The 17,439-nt window shown below is 57.4% G+C and overlaps 1 protein-coding gene across 1 annotated transcript in view; it reads right to left on the bottom strand.

The window, feature by feature from the left end:
- The window catches only part of SORCS2 (sortilin related VPS10 domain containing receptor 2), a 477,363-nt gene that overhangs the window by 178,365 nt on the left and 281,559 nt on the right, over positions 1-17,439 (bottom strand). The window contains exon 3 of the mRNA XM_060147451.1: positions 9,530-9,629. Within this exon, the coding sequence (XP_060003434.1) occupies positions 9,530-9,629 (100 nt within the window). The remainder of the gene's footprint in view (positions 1-9,529; positions 9,630-17,439) is intronic.

The following is a 17,439-nucleotide window of genomic DNA, read 5'->3' as shown; positions in this document are numbered from 1 at the left end:
AGTTTATGGGTCAAGTGAGGGCAGCAGGTCTAGCAAACACCAGGGCCTCCCAGGGCCCGCAGCGACAGGAGAGTGGACTCACGTGACGTGGGGCCCCGAGAGACACGTGCACGTCCCGCTCGCCACCCCATCGCCTCACTCCGTGAGGCTCTGTTTTCTCATCTCTAACATGTCAGCTGCAGTCACTGCCTTGGGGTGCCGCTGTGCCCCTGGGTGATTCCCCATCGCTCTCGCCTCCCCGGCCCCAGCCCGGCCTCTCTCCCTCTCACTCCACCCGGCCCGGATGGACGGACACGTGCACACACAGAGCACTGAGCAGAACACAGTAGGTGTGCATCAGGGGGTCCCTGGGACGCCGCGAAAGAGGATGAAGTCCCTGACACACAGGTGGGGGCCCCGAGACGCCCCCGGGATGGCCCTTTTACATTCTACTTAATTTTGTGGTTGTGGCGTTTGGGGTTTCAGAATCCGCACCATCTGCAGAAGACAGAGTAAATCCGGAGTCTCTTTCCCTCTCTGCTTATTAGTTCCAGAGGCCGGAGCCCAGGAGACGTGTTTTCTGAGAAAACGGTTTTTCCCTTTCTCTCCTCTCTCCTGCAACAACCTGCTGGCTTTAAGAGGGCATCATTTCCCACACATTAGCTGAAGTTTCGAGAGTTTCGCTCTATTTCTGAGACAGAAGCTCTGTATACCGACAGGCCCAATTGAGCCATTTTTCTCATGGACAGGAGAGGACACTCAGTGCTCCGGGGAAATGGAGCATGGAGCACATCGCCGACTGGAAGCGAAGGCCCGTGCGGCACCAGGTCTACTTCCCAGCCCCCGCAGGCCCCCGCGATCGGGCTTGTCTTCCCACCGGACAGGGGCTCCCACCCCTGGTAACTGATCTCGAGCGCCAATCCGGGGAAGGGGGTGACACCTGGGGACCGTGCGGGCGGGGTTCGGGAGTCCTGGCTTTACCCTCAGAGAGCTGGGGGTGCTGGGGTCAGACTCCACCCCATCTGCCTCGTCCTCTGTGCCGAGGCTGACCAGAGAACCCCGGAACAGGAAAGAGGCCTGAGGGGAGCCCCCTGAGAGCCCACCCCATGGAACCAGAGCCGCAGTGGGCACACACGGCTCTTCCGTGCTGCCAGCCCTGACTGGTCTCCTGCTCTGGCCTGGCCACGCTGAGGGCCTCCTGGCCATCACCTCTGGAGGCTGCAGGCCAATGGACACAGTGTATCCCATCCTGTGTTCTTCATGCTCCCCCTAAGGTCTACCGCCTCTCCAGGGCCTCCCCTGTATCAGGAAACAGCACCCCCATTCACCCACTGCTCATACCAGAAGACTGGGGGCATCATCTAATCACAGCATGTCTTCTGACCGTGTCCCTGCCCTCCCCGTGAACCTGCCCACCCAGGATCAGCCTCATCATTGCTCACCTGGACCCCACAGGTGTTGGAGCCACACAGACGCCCATCAGATGGCTGAATGAGTGGATGGATGGGTGGGTGGGTGGGTGGATGGATGGGTGGATGGGTGGCTAGATGGGTGGGTGGGTGGATGGCTAGATGGGTGGGTGGGTGGATGGATGCATGGGTGAAGAGTGGACTCTCCTTCAGTCCACGCCAGCCTCCCCACCACAACAAAAGAACTTTCTTAAAAGATAAGCAAACCAGCACATCTGATCTCATCCCATGGACCCTTCCTGCCTCGTCCTTGAGAACAGCCCACTCGGGGCTCCCAGGGAGGCCTGGGTCCCCCCACCAACGGCCTGCGTGCATCCTGCCTGGAGAGTGTCATCCAGGCATGGCTTCAGTTTGCAAGCACGCAGGAGCACAGGGTGCCATGAATGCCCCCTGGCAGGCAAAAATCTACAGCAGAAACAAAACTCAACAAGGCCTGCCCACCTCCCACCCCAGAGAACTAATGCTGTGGGTGCCCAGCCTCCCCTCACGTCGATGGAGCACACACCAAGAGGGTGCACCTGGCGTCTCCGAGTGCTTCACGTTCAGTGGCAGCCCCGGTGCAGGCCCAGGTCCCAGGGTCTGGGGAGGCGTCCTGAGCGTAAGCGCTACATGTGAGGGCACGGCGCCAGGGCGCCCATGTCCCTGTGCCATGGAAAGCCACAGACGCAGATGTGGCCAGCTCTGCAGCAGCCCAGATCAGATATGAACACCCCTGAGCTTGCTGCCTTACGTTCAGTGTGCATCTCAAGCCCATTTTCTGACAATAGGGAGAAGGCGGGTCCTCCCAGGGTGACAGGAGGACAGAGTAGGGGTCCAGGCTCAGGCCTGATGGCACTGTTAGGCCTGGGAAAGATGCGCAGTGGCGAGGTTGGTCCTCTCAGAGCCCCCGCTGTGTGCCAGGCACTGTGTCTGCAGGCCCGTGCACTGGCCTGGCTCAGAGGTGGGGGCACTGAGCCCCCTGATGCTGTACAACGCAGTCACTGCGTCTTCGACACGGGGGCCAGGCGCTGTGGTACATCGTGCATCATCTCATTTAATCCCCAAACTACACCTCAGAGAACCAGGAAGGGGAGACCAGGATGCGAACCCCCTCAAAGCTGGGTTCCCACCAGTCTGCGCCTCGATCCCTTCCTCATGGCACGTCCTTGGTCAGACGTTTGGGCCGGAACAGGGAAATGCTGGTCAACACTCGGGAAGAAGATTTCAAAGCAAAGTATAACACAGTTGCACAAGCATGTCAATGAGAGGAGAAACCAACAAAACGAAGTCCTTGCTGCTCGGAACGCTTTCTAAACACACAGGCAGGTCCTGGGCTTCCAAGCTCCTGGAAACGGGGTCTGGGGATCCCGCAGGACACAGCGGGCAGCAAGTCTGCCAGGGGCTGCTACTCTCCATGTGAGGGGAACCGACAGAGATCGCCCCACCGAGCAGTCCTCTGAGCAACAGGAGGGTCTGCGGGTGGCCGTGTCCATGGGACGGAGCTAACCTCGGCTCCCTCCGGAGAGCCAACCACCACCATGCACCGCTGGGGCCAAAACAGGAAGGAAGACAGGGACTGATCCAAGGGGTCAGCTGCCAGGGAAGAGGGGGCGGGGCTCCACCCAGAAAGGGGTGGGGCCTCCACAGCAGGGCGGGGCCTCTGCGCTCGAGAAGAGTGGCCTCCACAGCAGGGAAGGGAAGGTTGCCTCCATACTAGAAAGGGGCGGGGCCTCTATACCAGGGAAGGGGCAGGGCTTCCACAGCAGGTAGGGGGTGAGGCCTCCACACTGAAAGGGGAGGGGCTGCCAGGTAAGGGGCGGGGGCTCCATACCAGGAAGGGGTGGGGCGTCTATACCAAGGAAGGGGCAGGGCCTCCACAGTAGAGGGGAGGGGTCTCTATACCAGGGAGGGGGCGGGGCTTCCACAGCAGGGAGGGAGTGGGGTCTCCACACCGGAGGGGAGGGGCTGCCAGATAAGGGGGTGGGGCCTCCATACCAGGAAGGGGTAGGGCCTCCACAGCAGGGAGGGCCTGGAGGGGCCTCTATACTAGTGAGGGGGCTCAGGGCTGGAGACCAGGTTTGGGATAAAAGGCAGGGGAACTGAGTAGAGGAGAGAGAGACAGAGGCAGAGATGGAGAGACAGAGAGTGCCTAGGACCTGTTCTACACCTGGAACAGAAAAGACATCCAGAGACAAAGAGTGGAAGAAAGTGCCTCCTTTCATGTTTTCACACACTGAGTCCCACGGAAGCAGACATGCCACGGGCTGTAGAGTAATTCACAAGCCCCGGCCTCACCTCAGCTGCAGGACACAGTTGCACCAATGGGGCAGCAGGGGCGGAAGGCAGCACCACCCGTCTCCCCAGGGAGAGCTCTGAGGTCCAGAGAGCTTGGTTCAACTGCTGCACTGGGATCTGAACCCGGCTCCCAGGCCTGTGCCCTCTCCCTTAGGCTTCCTGCCGCCTGAAGGGGGCGGCCTCGGTGACCCTGAGGACAGGCTGTTAGGTGTGGGAACAGAGCTGCTCAAAGGTGGACCCGGCAGTGGGAAGGGCAGTGACAGTAGGGCCACCTGGGCAGGGTACAAACCCTGACTTGGCTGTCCACTGGCGTGTGGCCTCGGAGAAGCTCCACAACCTGTCTGGCCTCGGTCCCTTCTCCTGTGAGATGGCGCACAAGTCCTGACTCTGCCAGGGGTTGCAGGGATCAGAGATAACGTACATACACTCCTAACACGGAGCCGGATACATAAAGAGCCTTTGCAGCTCGGGCTCTTCCGCATCGCGACCAGCCACGGTTCGCCCTCTGCGACGCTGAGTTTCTCGAAGGCAAGATTTCAGTCGGATTCAGTTTTCGATCCTGAGTGCTCGGCATGTGGCATTTTCTCAAAACGTCTCAGGTGAGTGAGCGGAATGAATGAATAGATGAATTGATGGAGATCTTGTCCTGACCCTGTGCGTCTCCAATTAGGAGTCATGTACCCAAGAGGGTCCACGCTGGTGGCTGGGCCAGGGGTCCTGAGGCTTAAAACAAGAGGATTGTCCTGGGTCATCAGGTTAACAAAGACTTTTTGTTGAAAGTGTGTGTGTGTGTGTGAGATTTTAGTATTCAAACCAACACTGATATATCATGAAGTAAAGTGAAAATTCACATGACACTTGAAAGCAATTCCATGCCGCGGCCAGCTCCCCCGGGCTGTACCCTCACACCCTCTCCCCGTGCCATGGGGTTCTCGTGCTGAGTCAGAAATGTGCTCGTAGTCCAAAGCAAAATCGGGTACTCAGACAGCACGGAAGGCACACGGGGGATGCTGAGGGGTCCTCAGGGCCCCCAGGGTCTCAGGTCACGCCACGACAATGGTAGAATGCCTCGCCCATGGGCATCAAGGCGGGAGCTCTGATTATACTACAGGCAAGACAAAAATAAAAGGGAATTCATTTTGTAAGACAGGTTGCAAAGTGGTCTCTTAAGAAGATATAAAGTACTGCTTCGCCTGTAATTGTTGTTGAATGGACTCCTAATAGCATTCACACCTTCCTGCAAAACCTATCCATCACCAATAACTGGAGAGGTAGACCCTCAGCTCACGCTGAAGCAGGCGCCCCTGCAAATGAAGAACCCCATCTTTTCCCAGATCACACTCACTCTGGGGTAAACCTGTCCCGCTAGAGGCCGACTTTGGCCCCTTTTCTTATTCCTCCCACAAAAATGCAGCAGGGGAGGTTCGGTTTCCCAGGGCTCCACCAGAGCCTCAAAGGTTCAGGAAGGATCAAGTTGCTTGTCCAGTTCACCTTCATATCCCAGCGCCCGGCAAAGGACCCCAGCACGTAGTAGGTGCTTCGTGTGCAACAAGATTGGACCCAGGGTTCTCACCCTACAGCACCAAGCATGCAGCCTGGCACGCAGGAGGACCTTGACCCACATCTGCTGAATGGATGGGGGTCAGATTGAGACAGAGCTCGGACACCTGGTGAAACCTGCCCTCTTGCGGAGGAGAAGCCGAGACACGTGGTAAACAGAGCAGAGTCTGGGCTCTGCCCACGTGCATCTCATTCCCCAGCTGCTGCTCTTCCCCTGGGAGGAGACCAGGAGAGTCCAGAATGCCGGAGGTGCAAGGGGCTTTGGAGAACCCCCAGTTCAACCTCCTGATCTTATGGAGGGAGACACTGAGGCCTGGAGAAGAAACAGGATCTGCCCTGAGTCACACAGCTCAGCTCTGGTCAGATCGAGCCCCGTCCAGCCACAGCGGGTTACACACTCCCCACTTCCAGCACAGCAGGCTGCGCTGGGCTTGCACAGACATGGGGAACCCCATCTGCCCCCTGGAACTTCGCCCCAGGGTGCCTGGTGAGCTCAAAGTTATGACAGAGGGGGCTCTGGCATCTAGCAGAACTGGATTTAAATCCTTGCTCAATGCCAAGTACAATATGTTTGATCCATTGGTGACAGCTTTGCTACCTACCAGCTGGGTGACCTGGACTATTCTCCCAGCTTCCCCCGAGCCTCTGTTTTCTCATCTGGGCAATGCAGGTGATGATGTAAACCCCCCAGTCATGCCCCGCCTCCGCACAAATAAATGACTATGATTGACATCTGGTTCTGGCCTAGGGCCTGGCATACTGAGAATGATCGCCAGTGGGTGTCTTAGGAATTGAGAAGCTACAGATGAGCGAATAAATGAAGGCAGTGACAGGGGGAAATGTTTCCTTTTATGAAATGGAAATCTCTTTCCCTGAAGGGGTCCCACCCCATCTCCAGTCCAGCCCATGGCACCCGTATTTCCTGAGTGTTGGCTGAGTGCTAGGGGCTGTGCACAGTTGAGGAGATGGACCTGAGTAAAATCCAGTCTCCACCAAGCAGTCTGCCTGGACTGCTTCCCGATCCCTAGGCCTGCCCTTCAGAAGTTGGAAGACCAGCCCGTAGCCCCCAGATCTCCCCTCTACCTTCACCAGCCCCCGTGGCTTCCGGTTCTTTATGTGACGTGGTCTCACATCAGCTTTTTCTGTGACAGGGACTGTGGATTTTCTGCTCCTACATGCATTTACAACATAAGGTGACATTCACAGGTGCCAGAGATTGGAAAGGGGACACACTTGGGAGCCGTGACTCAGCGGATATCTTCAGTGGCAGAGTCATGAGTGAGGTTCTTTCAGCACTCCCCTGTCAATCTCCCCTCCATCATTGCCCCCGTTAAGAGACGAGACACCTTGGGACCTCCCTGCTGTCCCCTCACTGGAGGGTCATGGCAGAACTGGACTGAGGACAGGGCTCCCCGGCCTGGGTGCCGTCCCCCAGGCTACCCTACAAATGCGGGGTGCCCCATGCAACCCCAGGAAGGAGCCTCGGGCTCCACGCCTACAGGCCCCATCCAGGTGCAGGGGAGTCTGTGGATCAGGTGGGCGACTCGGCAATAGCGTCCATTCAGCGGGACCGGCTGTGGCCTGTGGCACTCGCTCATTCATTCATTCATTCATGCATGCATGCATTCATCCTTTAACATGGGCTGAGTGTTTGTGCTGGGCACAGCGGCCAACCAGACCCGGCCTCTATCCCCAGCGATATTTCCAGGCTAAATGTCCAAATTATCAAAATAACCTCTCACAGGCATCGCCGATCATGTCCTATCTTCTTTTAAAGATGCACACGTCTCCCTGCCTCCATCCCTAACCCAGTGTTGCCCACAGAGGAGGTTCTGCTGAGCACCCCAGTCAGAGCCCCCAGCTCTCCATCTGCCCTGAGCCCCCAGGTAGCCAAAACTGATGCTTCACTCCTGGTGCCCTCTGCCTGCCGGGATGCCCTACGTGACCTAGAAGCCCCTTTGCTGAGCCCCCGCCCATCATCTCATTAACCCCCGGCCACCCCCTTTACAGCAGGACACAGGCTCAGCAGCGGCTGCTTTGCGCAGGACCAGGGTCTGTCTGGCCTCACTGCTGGCAGCCCAGCAGCCCTCCCTGACCTCACGCCTCAGAGACTCCCCGTTCTGTGACTGCCACTGTTGCCTCTGCCTTTCTAGTTTCCAAAGGAGGACATGGTGTTTGGGGCCGGCCCTGGAGCCACCGTCACATCTGGGCACCTGTGGGTCCTCCCAGCTGGTGACGGACGGCAGGGTCAGCTTGGAGGAAGCTTCCGGGACTGGGCTGGCTAGACAGATAGAAATTGGAGGACGTGCAGGAGATGGGCGGCATGGCCTCCCGTGTCCACTGCTGGCTGGAGTTTGGGGGTGATGGGGGGCCTCTGGCTTGGGTCAGCACCAGCCCGCGGCAGCCCTCCCTTGTCTCGCTCCAAATCACAGGGGCCCCAGGGAGAGAGATGACAGCGGGCAGGGAAGCAGGATGTCTGTCCTTGCCCCTTCCAAGCACTCAGCTCTCCTGGCCAGCGAAGGTCTCTGTTCTATGCACACGCTGCCGCACCCAGGCCTGGGCTAGGGTGCTGCCTGGGCATTTCCCTTGCTGCCCCCCCACGCTCCCCAAGAGAACCCCGTGGCTCAGAGAGCGGGGACGGCACGCGGGAAAAGCACTGAGCTCCCAGCAGAGCAAGGGCTGCATCCCAGCGCTGACCCCTCACCAGCCCGGGCTGGGGCCAACCAGACACGGGACGGGGACAGCTCGGGGAGCACGTGGGCTGAGCTGCGGGGAGTCGGGGTGGGGCGGTAGTTGGGGGGGTCATTCCCCCGTACTTGCTCGCACTCCTGCACAAGAAAACCCCTCAGCTCTGGACCCACATGAGGCTGGGGTCAAATCCAGGCCTCCCACCACCAGCCGTGTGATTAAGCGCCAAGTCTCACCTTCCTATGCCTCAGTTTTCTGCCCTGGAAAATGGGTTAATAACACCTCCTTCCTCGGCCCCTGTGGGACAGAGTGAGATGGTGCACGTGAAGTCCCCGAGCAGGGCCCAGGGAGACCCGGGCAAAACCAAACCCCTGCCTCTCTCTGTTCAGTCCCGAGTCCCCTCCGGGCAGGCACCGGTGTCCCCGTGAATTTCCCCCCCCCTCCAGCAGCCCTCCCCACCTCTGCATTCCAATCCTGTCCATCAGGAAGCTTTAACAGCAGTACCAGTCAAGGAAGGGTGTTGGCAGAGGGGAGAGACCTGCTTTAGAAAGCTGACATCCCATTAAAAAGTGCCAATCAGGATTCCCTGGACAGCTCCCAGGGAATGGCAATGCACATCAGTCCTCACGTTCCAAAACCTCTACGACGGGGCCTCGGTCCCTGCAGAACCTGCCAAGTTCACGCACACACCGACTCCTCTGAGCCCAATAACGTGCCGTCAGCGTGACCGGCAAACCCTCCGGCGCCCTCCGCATCCAGCCATCTGGTAATGATGACTCTCTTCCCGGGACACTCATCGGTCTACAGGGGTTTTCCAGGCTCTACGTGGCGTCAGAGCGTCTATCGGTGCCCGTGGGCTGGGCTCTGGGTTCTAATCCCCAATGTCATAATTCTCTGCCGTGACATCCCATTTCCCAGGAGGAACCTCATCTGTCCAAGTTCCTCTCTGTGACAACGGTCTACTTCCCTGCATGGAGTCAAGTGCGCAGGATTGCTCTGCCCCGGGTGCTTCCTCTGACCTCAGTCTGGGGTCCCGAGGTGGCTAGGAGGCAACCATGGTGCCTCCTCCTCCACAGAACCTGGTGGAGGCGGCCGTAGCCTGGAAACGACAAAGTTCCCTGATCCCACAGTCAGGCAGAGAGCAGAGTCAGAAGACACGCTCAGACCAAGAAAACAGAACGTAAAGCTCAGATGAGACACCAAGGCCAAATCAAAACCAAATCAACAACTGAAAGACCCTGCGGGAGATCAGGACCGCTCCTCGCTGCTATCCAAGGACGCCAGACCAAGACGAGACATTCCTTCTCCCCTCCAGAGAGGCCACCCCTGCCCCTGCCCCGCTCTACCTGGATGGATGCCGGCCCAGGGCAGGGGAAAGCAAACGCACCAGGACAAACTTTCTCCCAAGGCCCAGCTGCTGCTTTAGAACTTAATTCATCCAAACGAATTCAGGCGGAAGCGGGAAGGGTGAGGCAGGGAGCTGGGAGGTAAACACCTCCGCCCGCCGTCAGGATCCCGGAGAAGCAAGGCGGCAGCGGCTCCTGCCCTGCAGAGCCTACCTTTCTCTTGTTGGTCGGGCAGATGTAGAAGTTGTCGATGACGGTAGTGACGCCAGGCTGAAGGGTGAGCTTGGTGTAGGACGTCCCGAAGTCCGATGACCTGGGAGGACGGGAAGACAGCTGTCAGTGACAGGCCCCTCCACGTGCAGAGGTATCCAGCCCACACGGTGTCCCCCGCCAGTGTGGGTGCAGCGCCCAGGACACCCTCGGGTGTATCCTCTCCCGTTCCCCGGAGCAGCATGCCCCAGGGGACCAGGAGGAGACTGGGGCTCCCTCAGGGTCACCCAGCACTAGCCCAGGTCTGGAGCTGCGAATGCCAGCCTGTCTTCCCACGAGCCACCTGCCCTGGGCGGTCCACGGTCTATGTTAGCTTTACTGTATCTGCGTCTCACTGGTTACAAAGGGTCTCATAGGTACTAGACACGTCTAGGTCCTTCCATCTGTTTGATTCCTCGGAAAACCTGGACAGATTACATCACTACGTCCATCTCGAAGATGACCAGAGGGCCAGGAGGAGGCTCGGAGGGGATACGTTCTGGCCTGAAATCACTCAGCTGACAGGTGGCTGCCTCAGGATGTGAGCACGGGTCGCCCACGGACAGCTGGAGTCCTGTTTGCTCTCTAGAAGTTCCCCGCTGCCCTGAGGCCCGTCTGCTTGTCTGTTTCCCTCTCTGGACCCTGAGTTCTTCCGGCGAGCTGCACCCTCCGCCCTGACCATGTGCACCTACAGGGCTGCAGTGGCGGCAGCAGGTACCCAAGCTCCAGAGCTGCTGGGAATCAGACCCCAATCCCTGTGCCGGCCAGTGGGTGTCAGCATCCGCTCGCCACAGCCGGGCCGGGGCCAGTCCCTGCCGCCCAGGGGGGTGCCCACTTTCCTGTCCGTAAGGCAAGGGCTGCAGGAGAGAATCTCTGAGATCTAACCTCCGCCCAGAGCGGCCGCAGCAGTGAGAGGGAGATGAGACATCACGGGCAATATCACAGCAACCAACACGTCGGGACATGGTATTAACTCCATGCTGCAGCTCAGCCCCCTCCGCTGGGCTCAGCTCAGCGACCCTGGGCCCAGCGCTCCTTGTGACCAGCTGGTTCAAACGTGCTGCGGCCGCAGAGAGCTGGAGACGTGGTCAGGCCCAGGCCGCACTTTGCCTCCAGTCCTGAAACCAACGTGCGTTATTCCAGAGACCTCAGCTTCTCCCAGGCTGTCCTGTCTTCCGACCGGTCAGGAGACTTACCCCAAGGCGGCGACGGGGCCAGGAAGGGGAGCCCAAGGCTACTGAGGCCTGCCGTGCCGGTGCCCCTCGGGCCCGTCCATCTTTCTGATCACCACTGAGACCGGCCTGCATGGAGCTGAGCTCCAGGGCCAAGGGCGGCCGATCCCAGCTGATGGGAGGTGGAAGTGGGGTGGGGCAGTCACTTGGATTCCTGTCCTCGAACCCTAGCACCGTGTGGAGCCCGGCCTGCAGGCGGCCCAAGCAGCCCCTTGGGCCCACGGAGGGGCTGGACCGGGCCGTGAGTGTCAGACTTGCCCAGTGCAGCCTGGGCTCCTGGGGGAGGCCTGGAGCTGCTCAGTGTAAACACCGCACCCCACTGGCCTGGAGCTGCTCAGTGTAAACACCGCACCCCACTGGCAGCGTTTCAATTCCATCCTGTAGTACACCCTCAGCACTTTCTACAGGGCGGTACTTCCTCCCTACTTCTTCCCCAAGCTTTCTGTTTCACTGAGGCTCCAGGAAGACGGGCTGTGTTTGTGGCCTTTGTGCTTAGTGGCCCCATGTCCCTGGAAGTCCTCAGGCCCCAAGGTCCTTCCCAGGCCAGGACAGAAGGCAGCCCCTGCCCTCTGACTCCCTGGGAACTCCAGCAGGGGCCGCCCCGCCGGACCCCCAGCAGGGTCCCCTGGGCCTCTGCCCACCCCTGGCCTCCCCAGGGAGGGCCCGCTGGAGAGAACAAAGCAGCCCCACTGGAGGTGTAATTGGGGAAGCACTTACTCTCAAAACCTCTGAGAATTGATTTTCTTTGGGAAGGAGGGAGTCAGAGGCCCATTGGCAGAGGGCTGATCCAGAGACCCAGGAAATTCTAGAACCGCCCCCGCCCCCGACACGAACAGCTGTGCTTGGAGCTCGGTGCCTGGTAACCTCTGAGCCTCTTGGTCCCTCACCTCACACCAATAAGCATCTCTAAGACCTGCGAGCAATTCTGCCTTCCAGATACCGGGCAGTCCGCTCCTTCCCTCCATCCTGTTTCCCTCTCCGGCCCAGCTGCCTCCCCAGGGTCCAGCCTCCCCCCTAGTCCCCCACCTGTGGTCACAGCAGCCTGTTCACACCTGCTCACTCAAGCACACCTGCTGCTGTGGGTCCACAGCAGGGAGCCAGTGGGATCTAGGCCCTGCTGCCCAAGAACTTACATTCTAGCGGGGCCTGGGGAGGAGGGTGATAGATAGATAAGCAAAACTATAGCGTGTCAAAGGAGACAAGGTCTGGGAAGGAGAATAAACAGGGTAGGGGGATGGAGGGGGCAGTGGATGGCTGTCTCAGAGAGCGTGGCAGGGAAGGGCCCTCAGACAGGTGATGTCTGGGCTGAGACGGGAAGGAAGGAAGAGAACGTGCTAAGTGCCTGGCTGTGGGAAAGCCACCTGTACTGGGTTAAGTAATGTCTCCCCCAAACTTATGTCTACCCAGAACCCGTGAATGTGACCTTTATTTGCAAATAGGGTCTTTGCAGATGGAATTAAGTTAAGATGAGGTCATACTAGAGTAGGATGGGCCGCAATCCAATGACTGGTGTCATCGAAAGAAGGAAATGTGGGCAGAGACACACAGGGAGGACGTCATGTGACCATGGAGACAGGCAAGGATACCAAGGATTGCCAGCCACCCCCAGAAGACTGGAGAGGGGCACGGAGCAGACTTCCCCTTGATCCTCCAGAAGGAACCAACCCTGCCGACACCTGGACCCCAGACTTCCAGCCTCTAGACCGCAGACAACAATTTCCATTGTCTAAAGGCAGCCAGCGTGTGGTACGTTGTATGGCAGCCCGAGGAACTAGTACAGCATCGCAGGTAGAGGGAAGGGCAGGTACAAAGGCCCTGAGGACAGGGGCCCCTCTCCCTTCTCTCTGGACAGGGAAGGAGGGATCTGTTTAAAGCAAAGTCCTGCCACTGCATCACCAGCTATGGCAGCGTGCGAAACACCTCACTCCGCCGGACAATGCAAATCCAATTCCTCAGATAGCCATTAGCCCCAAGTCCCAGGCCACCTGCCAGAGACTGGGACATCAGTGCATTCATTCATTCACTCTTTCGTTCAACATTTGTTCAGCTCTTTTATGCTTTAAGCATCACACTGGGACTGGGAATTCAGATTTCTTTATTTGTTCAAATTCATTCCTGCCACATATGTTTATTGAGTAGCTACTATGCGCCAGTCACTTCATCCCCTGGTGAGTAGAAGAGACACTGTGGGACAGAGAGAGCAGACAGATGGACACATCCAGAGAATCTTGGGAGATTCTAAGAGGGACGTCACACCGCCCGGGGCCAGGGGCCATCCTTGGCTGCCCCGCCCCCATACTGGCCCCACTGCCCAACTAATCCATCTTGCTGACTCTTCCTCCTAAATCATTTACATCGCATCCCGACACCTCCATCGCCCCATCCCAGGCCCTCTTCATCTCCCACCGCCCTTGAGGGGTGCCTGGTGGACGACAGGCTCCGAGGAGAGGGAGGCCGATGCTGGCTGGGGGGCCGTCACCAAAGAGGGGACTGTAGAGTTTCCAGTGGGGGCTGGAACAGATTACCACAAACTCAGCGACTTAAAATAAGGCACATGCATTATCGTACAGGTCTGGCGGTCAGAAGTCCAAATGGTCTTATGCGCTAAAATCAAGGCCTCTGCACCTTCTGGAAGCTTCAGGGGAAAATCTCTTTCCTTTGCTTTTTCCAGCTTCCAGAGGCGCCTGCATTCTGTGGCTTGTGGCCCACCCTCCATCTTCCAAGCAAATCCTCCAGTCTCTGCTTCCATTGTCACATCTCTTTCACTTGTAGCCAAACCTCCCTTGGACTCCTCCCGTGAGGACGCTTGTGATTACATAGGGCCCACAGGGCTGATCTAGCATCATCTCCCCATTGCCCCATCTTTTTTTTTTTTTTTTTTTTTTTTTTTGGCCTCGCCGCGCACGTTGCGGGATCTTAGCTCCCCTAGGGCCACGGCAGTGAAAGTGAGGAGTCCTAACCCCGGGACCTCCAGGGAACTCCCTCGCAATCTCCCCATCTTAATCACACCTGCAAAGTCCCCTTTGCCCCATGACATATTCACAGGCTCCAGGGATTAGGACGTGATATCTTTGGGGGGTATTATTCCTCCTTCCACAGGTGGGTGTTGGAGCCAGGTGGAAGGTAGGGCTTTGGAGCAGGTTGGGGGCAAGAGTGGCTACAGTGAACTGTGAGAGAGGTGACGGGGCCAGAGGCTGGCAAGGTGGACGGGGGCAGGTGTGAACGACCCCAGAGGCCACAGAGAGATCTGGGCCTGCTCTGGATCACAGCCCCCGCTAGTAGATAAGAAAGAATGTAAACTATTTTGGACTTCCCTGGTGGTGCAGTGGTTAGGAATCCACCTGCCAATGCAGGGGACACGGGTTCGAGCCCTGGTCGGGGAAGATCCTACAGGCTGTGGAGCAACTAAACCCGTGCGCCACAACTACTGAGCCCGTGCGCCACAAATACTGAGCCCATGTGCCACAACTACTGAGCCTGCATGCCACAAGTACTTGGGCCACAAGCCCAAGCGCCTAGAGCCCATGCTCCGCAACAAGAGAAGACACTGCAATGAGAGGCCGGCACACTGCAACGAAGAGCAGCCCCCGCTCACCGTAACTAGAGAAAGCCCGCGTGCAGCAACGAAGACCCAACAGCCAAAATTAAATAAATTTTTAAAGAAAGAATGTAAACTATTTCATTATAATGTTATATTGATTGCATGTTGACCTAACATTGTGGATATACTGAGTTAAAAAGTCTATTGTTAAGATTAATTGCACCTGTTTCTTTAATTAATAGAGTTAAATTTCTAAGAGCAGTTTGGGGTTCACAGCTAAACAGAAGAAGGTGCAGAGATTTCCTGTGTACCCCTCTGCCCCCAAACGTGCATAATCTCCATTACGTCATGCACCTCCCTCCCCCGCCAGAGCAGCATGTGTGTTACAGCTGATGAACTGATACTGACACACCATCATTACCTAGAGTCTATAGCTTATGTGAGGGGTCACTCTCGGGCTGACATTCTGTGGACAAGTGTACAGGGACATGTGTCCACCATTATAGTGTCATACAGAGTAGTGTTACTGCCCTAAAATGCCCCGGGCTCGCCTACGCACCCGCTCCCATAACCACTGATCTTTTCACCGTCTCCATAGTTCTGCCTTTTCTAGAACGTCATCTGTTGGTCTGTAGCGTTTTCAGCCTGGCTTTTCTCACTTAGTGATACGCCTTTAAGGTTCCTGCAGCTCTTTTCAGGTCCCCGGTTTCTACGTCTTGAGGACAACCCACGCATGGCTTGCATCCTATTTCTACCAGACTCGCTGGTCTGGACACAGGCTGAGGCTGTGGGTGGAGTCTGCAGGGTGTTAGCGGGGTTCTGCAGGGTCAGGTCTGTGCCCCCATCTGGAAGGGGATGAGCGGAGTGACCGTGGGAAAGGTGTTCGATGGTGTCTCAAAGCCCGCATGTTAGGAGCTTGTCCTCGCTACTATTTTAGGAAGACTGGGGTGACCGCGGGTGGGACAGGTGACAGAGGCGGAGGGAGTGGCAGTGGGGAGGAGAAGAAAGGAAGGGCAGGGCACACACCCGGAAGCTGGGGATGGCAAGGTGTAAGGGCGAGGGAGGAGACGGAAGGTGACCCGGGTAACACGGATGGGGTGTGGCTCGGGGAAGTCAGGGCAGCCCCTGGGTGAAGCTCAGTCACCGGCACCCACTAAGCCTGCAGGACACGATGGGGCTCGAAGATGGGCGAGTTCAGAGCAGCATGTGTTTCCCTGTGTCCACGGCCTGGGCCACCTCCTCTCCTGACACTGGTCAGGGGAGTTCTGAGATCCCATGAGGCCAAGAAGAAGGGGTCTGGCAGTCAGGGGTCTGGCCGTGCCCCCTCGCTGCTACTGAGAGTGAGATCCCGGGCACACACTCAGGATGGGGCATCGGTTTCTCCTCGAGGCATCAGAGAGTTGGATCAGGGGTCCCTGGGGTCCCCATGAATGGAAAAGGCAGTGGTCACATGCCTTTCACCTGCAATGTCCTTGCCTGTTCCCTGGGCTCCCGGCTTCCCCGACCCCGAGGCCAGTGCTTGGGGAAACCCTTGCCCAGGCAGACCTCGTTCGTTGCCTGGGGCCACGCAGGTATCCATATTTCACTTCATTATTTCCCAAGACCACTTGTTTCTCAAAGACTTCAAGTGAAGGAACAAGTCTAGCAGTGATGGTATCCGCGTTATGAAGAGTTATTCCAAGAAAGGAAAGTAGAAGGTGACGGAGTGTTATGTGGTCCCTGCCTCGCCCTGTGTGTCCGAGGGCTGCAGAAAATAAGCACCACTCAGGATGCAAACCGGAGATGCCCAGGGACGCTCAAGACGCCCGAGGTTGGAGGATGCTGTCTCTTTCCCAGAGTGCGCAGATCTCTGTTATGAGCTCACCAAGTTTGACACAAGGATGACTCAATTAAATGTCTTACATTCCTGACTCTTATCTAAATCCCTCACAGCCCCAGGGCACCAACCCTGAATGTAATGTCGCATCCTCCTCAAGTCCTTACAGATGACCCAGTTGGAGTGAGGAGAGGGGTCACCAAGATCATGCAAGAATCCACAGGTCAGGCACGCAGCCAGCACTCAATAAATGCTTGCTGGATGCCTATGGAGGGGCACCAGGTAGCAGACCCGGAGGCTGTGTGACCTCGGGTGAGAGGGTATCCCACTCTGGGCAAGTTTTCCATAGAAACCGTGGGGATTGGATTTGATTAATGTCTGAGCACCAGCCAGACCCTTGAACTTGCCTGTTGGGGAGAGACTCCCCCTCTCATCTCAGGATCGTGAAAATGCCTGTGAGAGCTCTCCATGTCCAGAAGGAAGGATAGAAGGGAGGGAGGAAGGGGAAGAGGGAAAAAGGAGGGTGGGGGAAGGGAAGAGGAGGGAGAAGTGCGGAGGAACAGCGCTCACCCTGGGTCTCCTCTGGGCCCGGCGTCCTCCCCACACCCACCCTGAACTTCCCCAGCACGAATACCACCTCCAAGTTCTTCTACCTGCACCTCAGGAAGTGATCATGCAATCTAGATTTATTCAAATTAAAAATTTTGGAAAAAAAAACAGACTCTAAAATCGGGCAAATAGATACATGGAAGACAAGCGCAGTTGGAAAATTGCTATTTAAAAATTGGCCGCTTAATTGCTGAGTGTCTGTACATATTCACTTTAAAAAAATTATTTAATTAAGCCATTTTCATACTCTATAATTATTTCATTGGCAGGGACGTAAGTTCAGCTCCAGCCCCTCCCCCTGTGCGGATAAGCCCCCAGCTCCCACGGTCTCCCGGCTACTTTGGGAAACAGCACAGGTGGGAAAGGGGGCACCCCCTGCGTGGCTGGTACCACCTGCAAGCCTGTGGCTTTGGGCAAGGCCTGGACCTCTGCGAGACTCGGTTTGTTTATCTGTAAAAGGGATCAAAGGCACAGACCCCAGATACCCACCGTGAGACTGGAGCCGGTGTGTGGAGGGAGAGTACAAGGCGGGCTCGTGGTCACGGGCAGGTGACAGGTCCCCGCATCACGGAGCCTCCTGAGGGGCACTGATGCCACACTGTGTCCGTGTGGACCTCTCTCTGGCCGGAGGCGTGGCTGTGTGGACTCCCCTCATGCGCCCTGATGATTACGCAGA

Source organism: Lagenorhynchus albirostris, chromosome 4 (genome assembly GCF_949774975.1).
Source record: "Lagenorhynchus albirostris chromosome 4, mLagAlb1.1, whole genome shotgun sequence".
Taxonomy (NCBI): Eukaryota; Metazoa; Chordata; class Mammalia; order Artiodactyla; family Delphinidae; genus Lagenorhynchus; species Lagenorhynchus albirostris.
The sequence above is the reverse complement of the archived record's forward strand: the minus strand, read 5'-3'. Positions and strand labels throughout refer to the sequence as shown.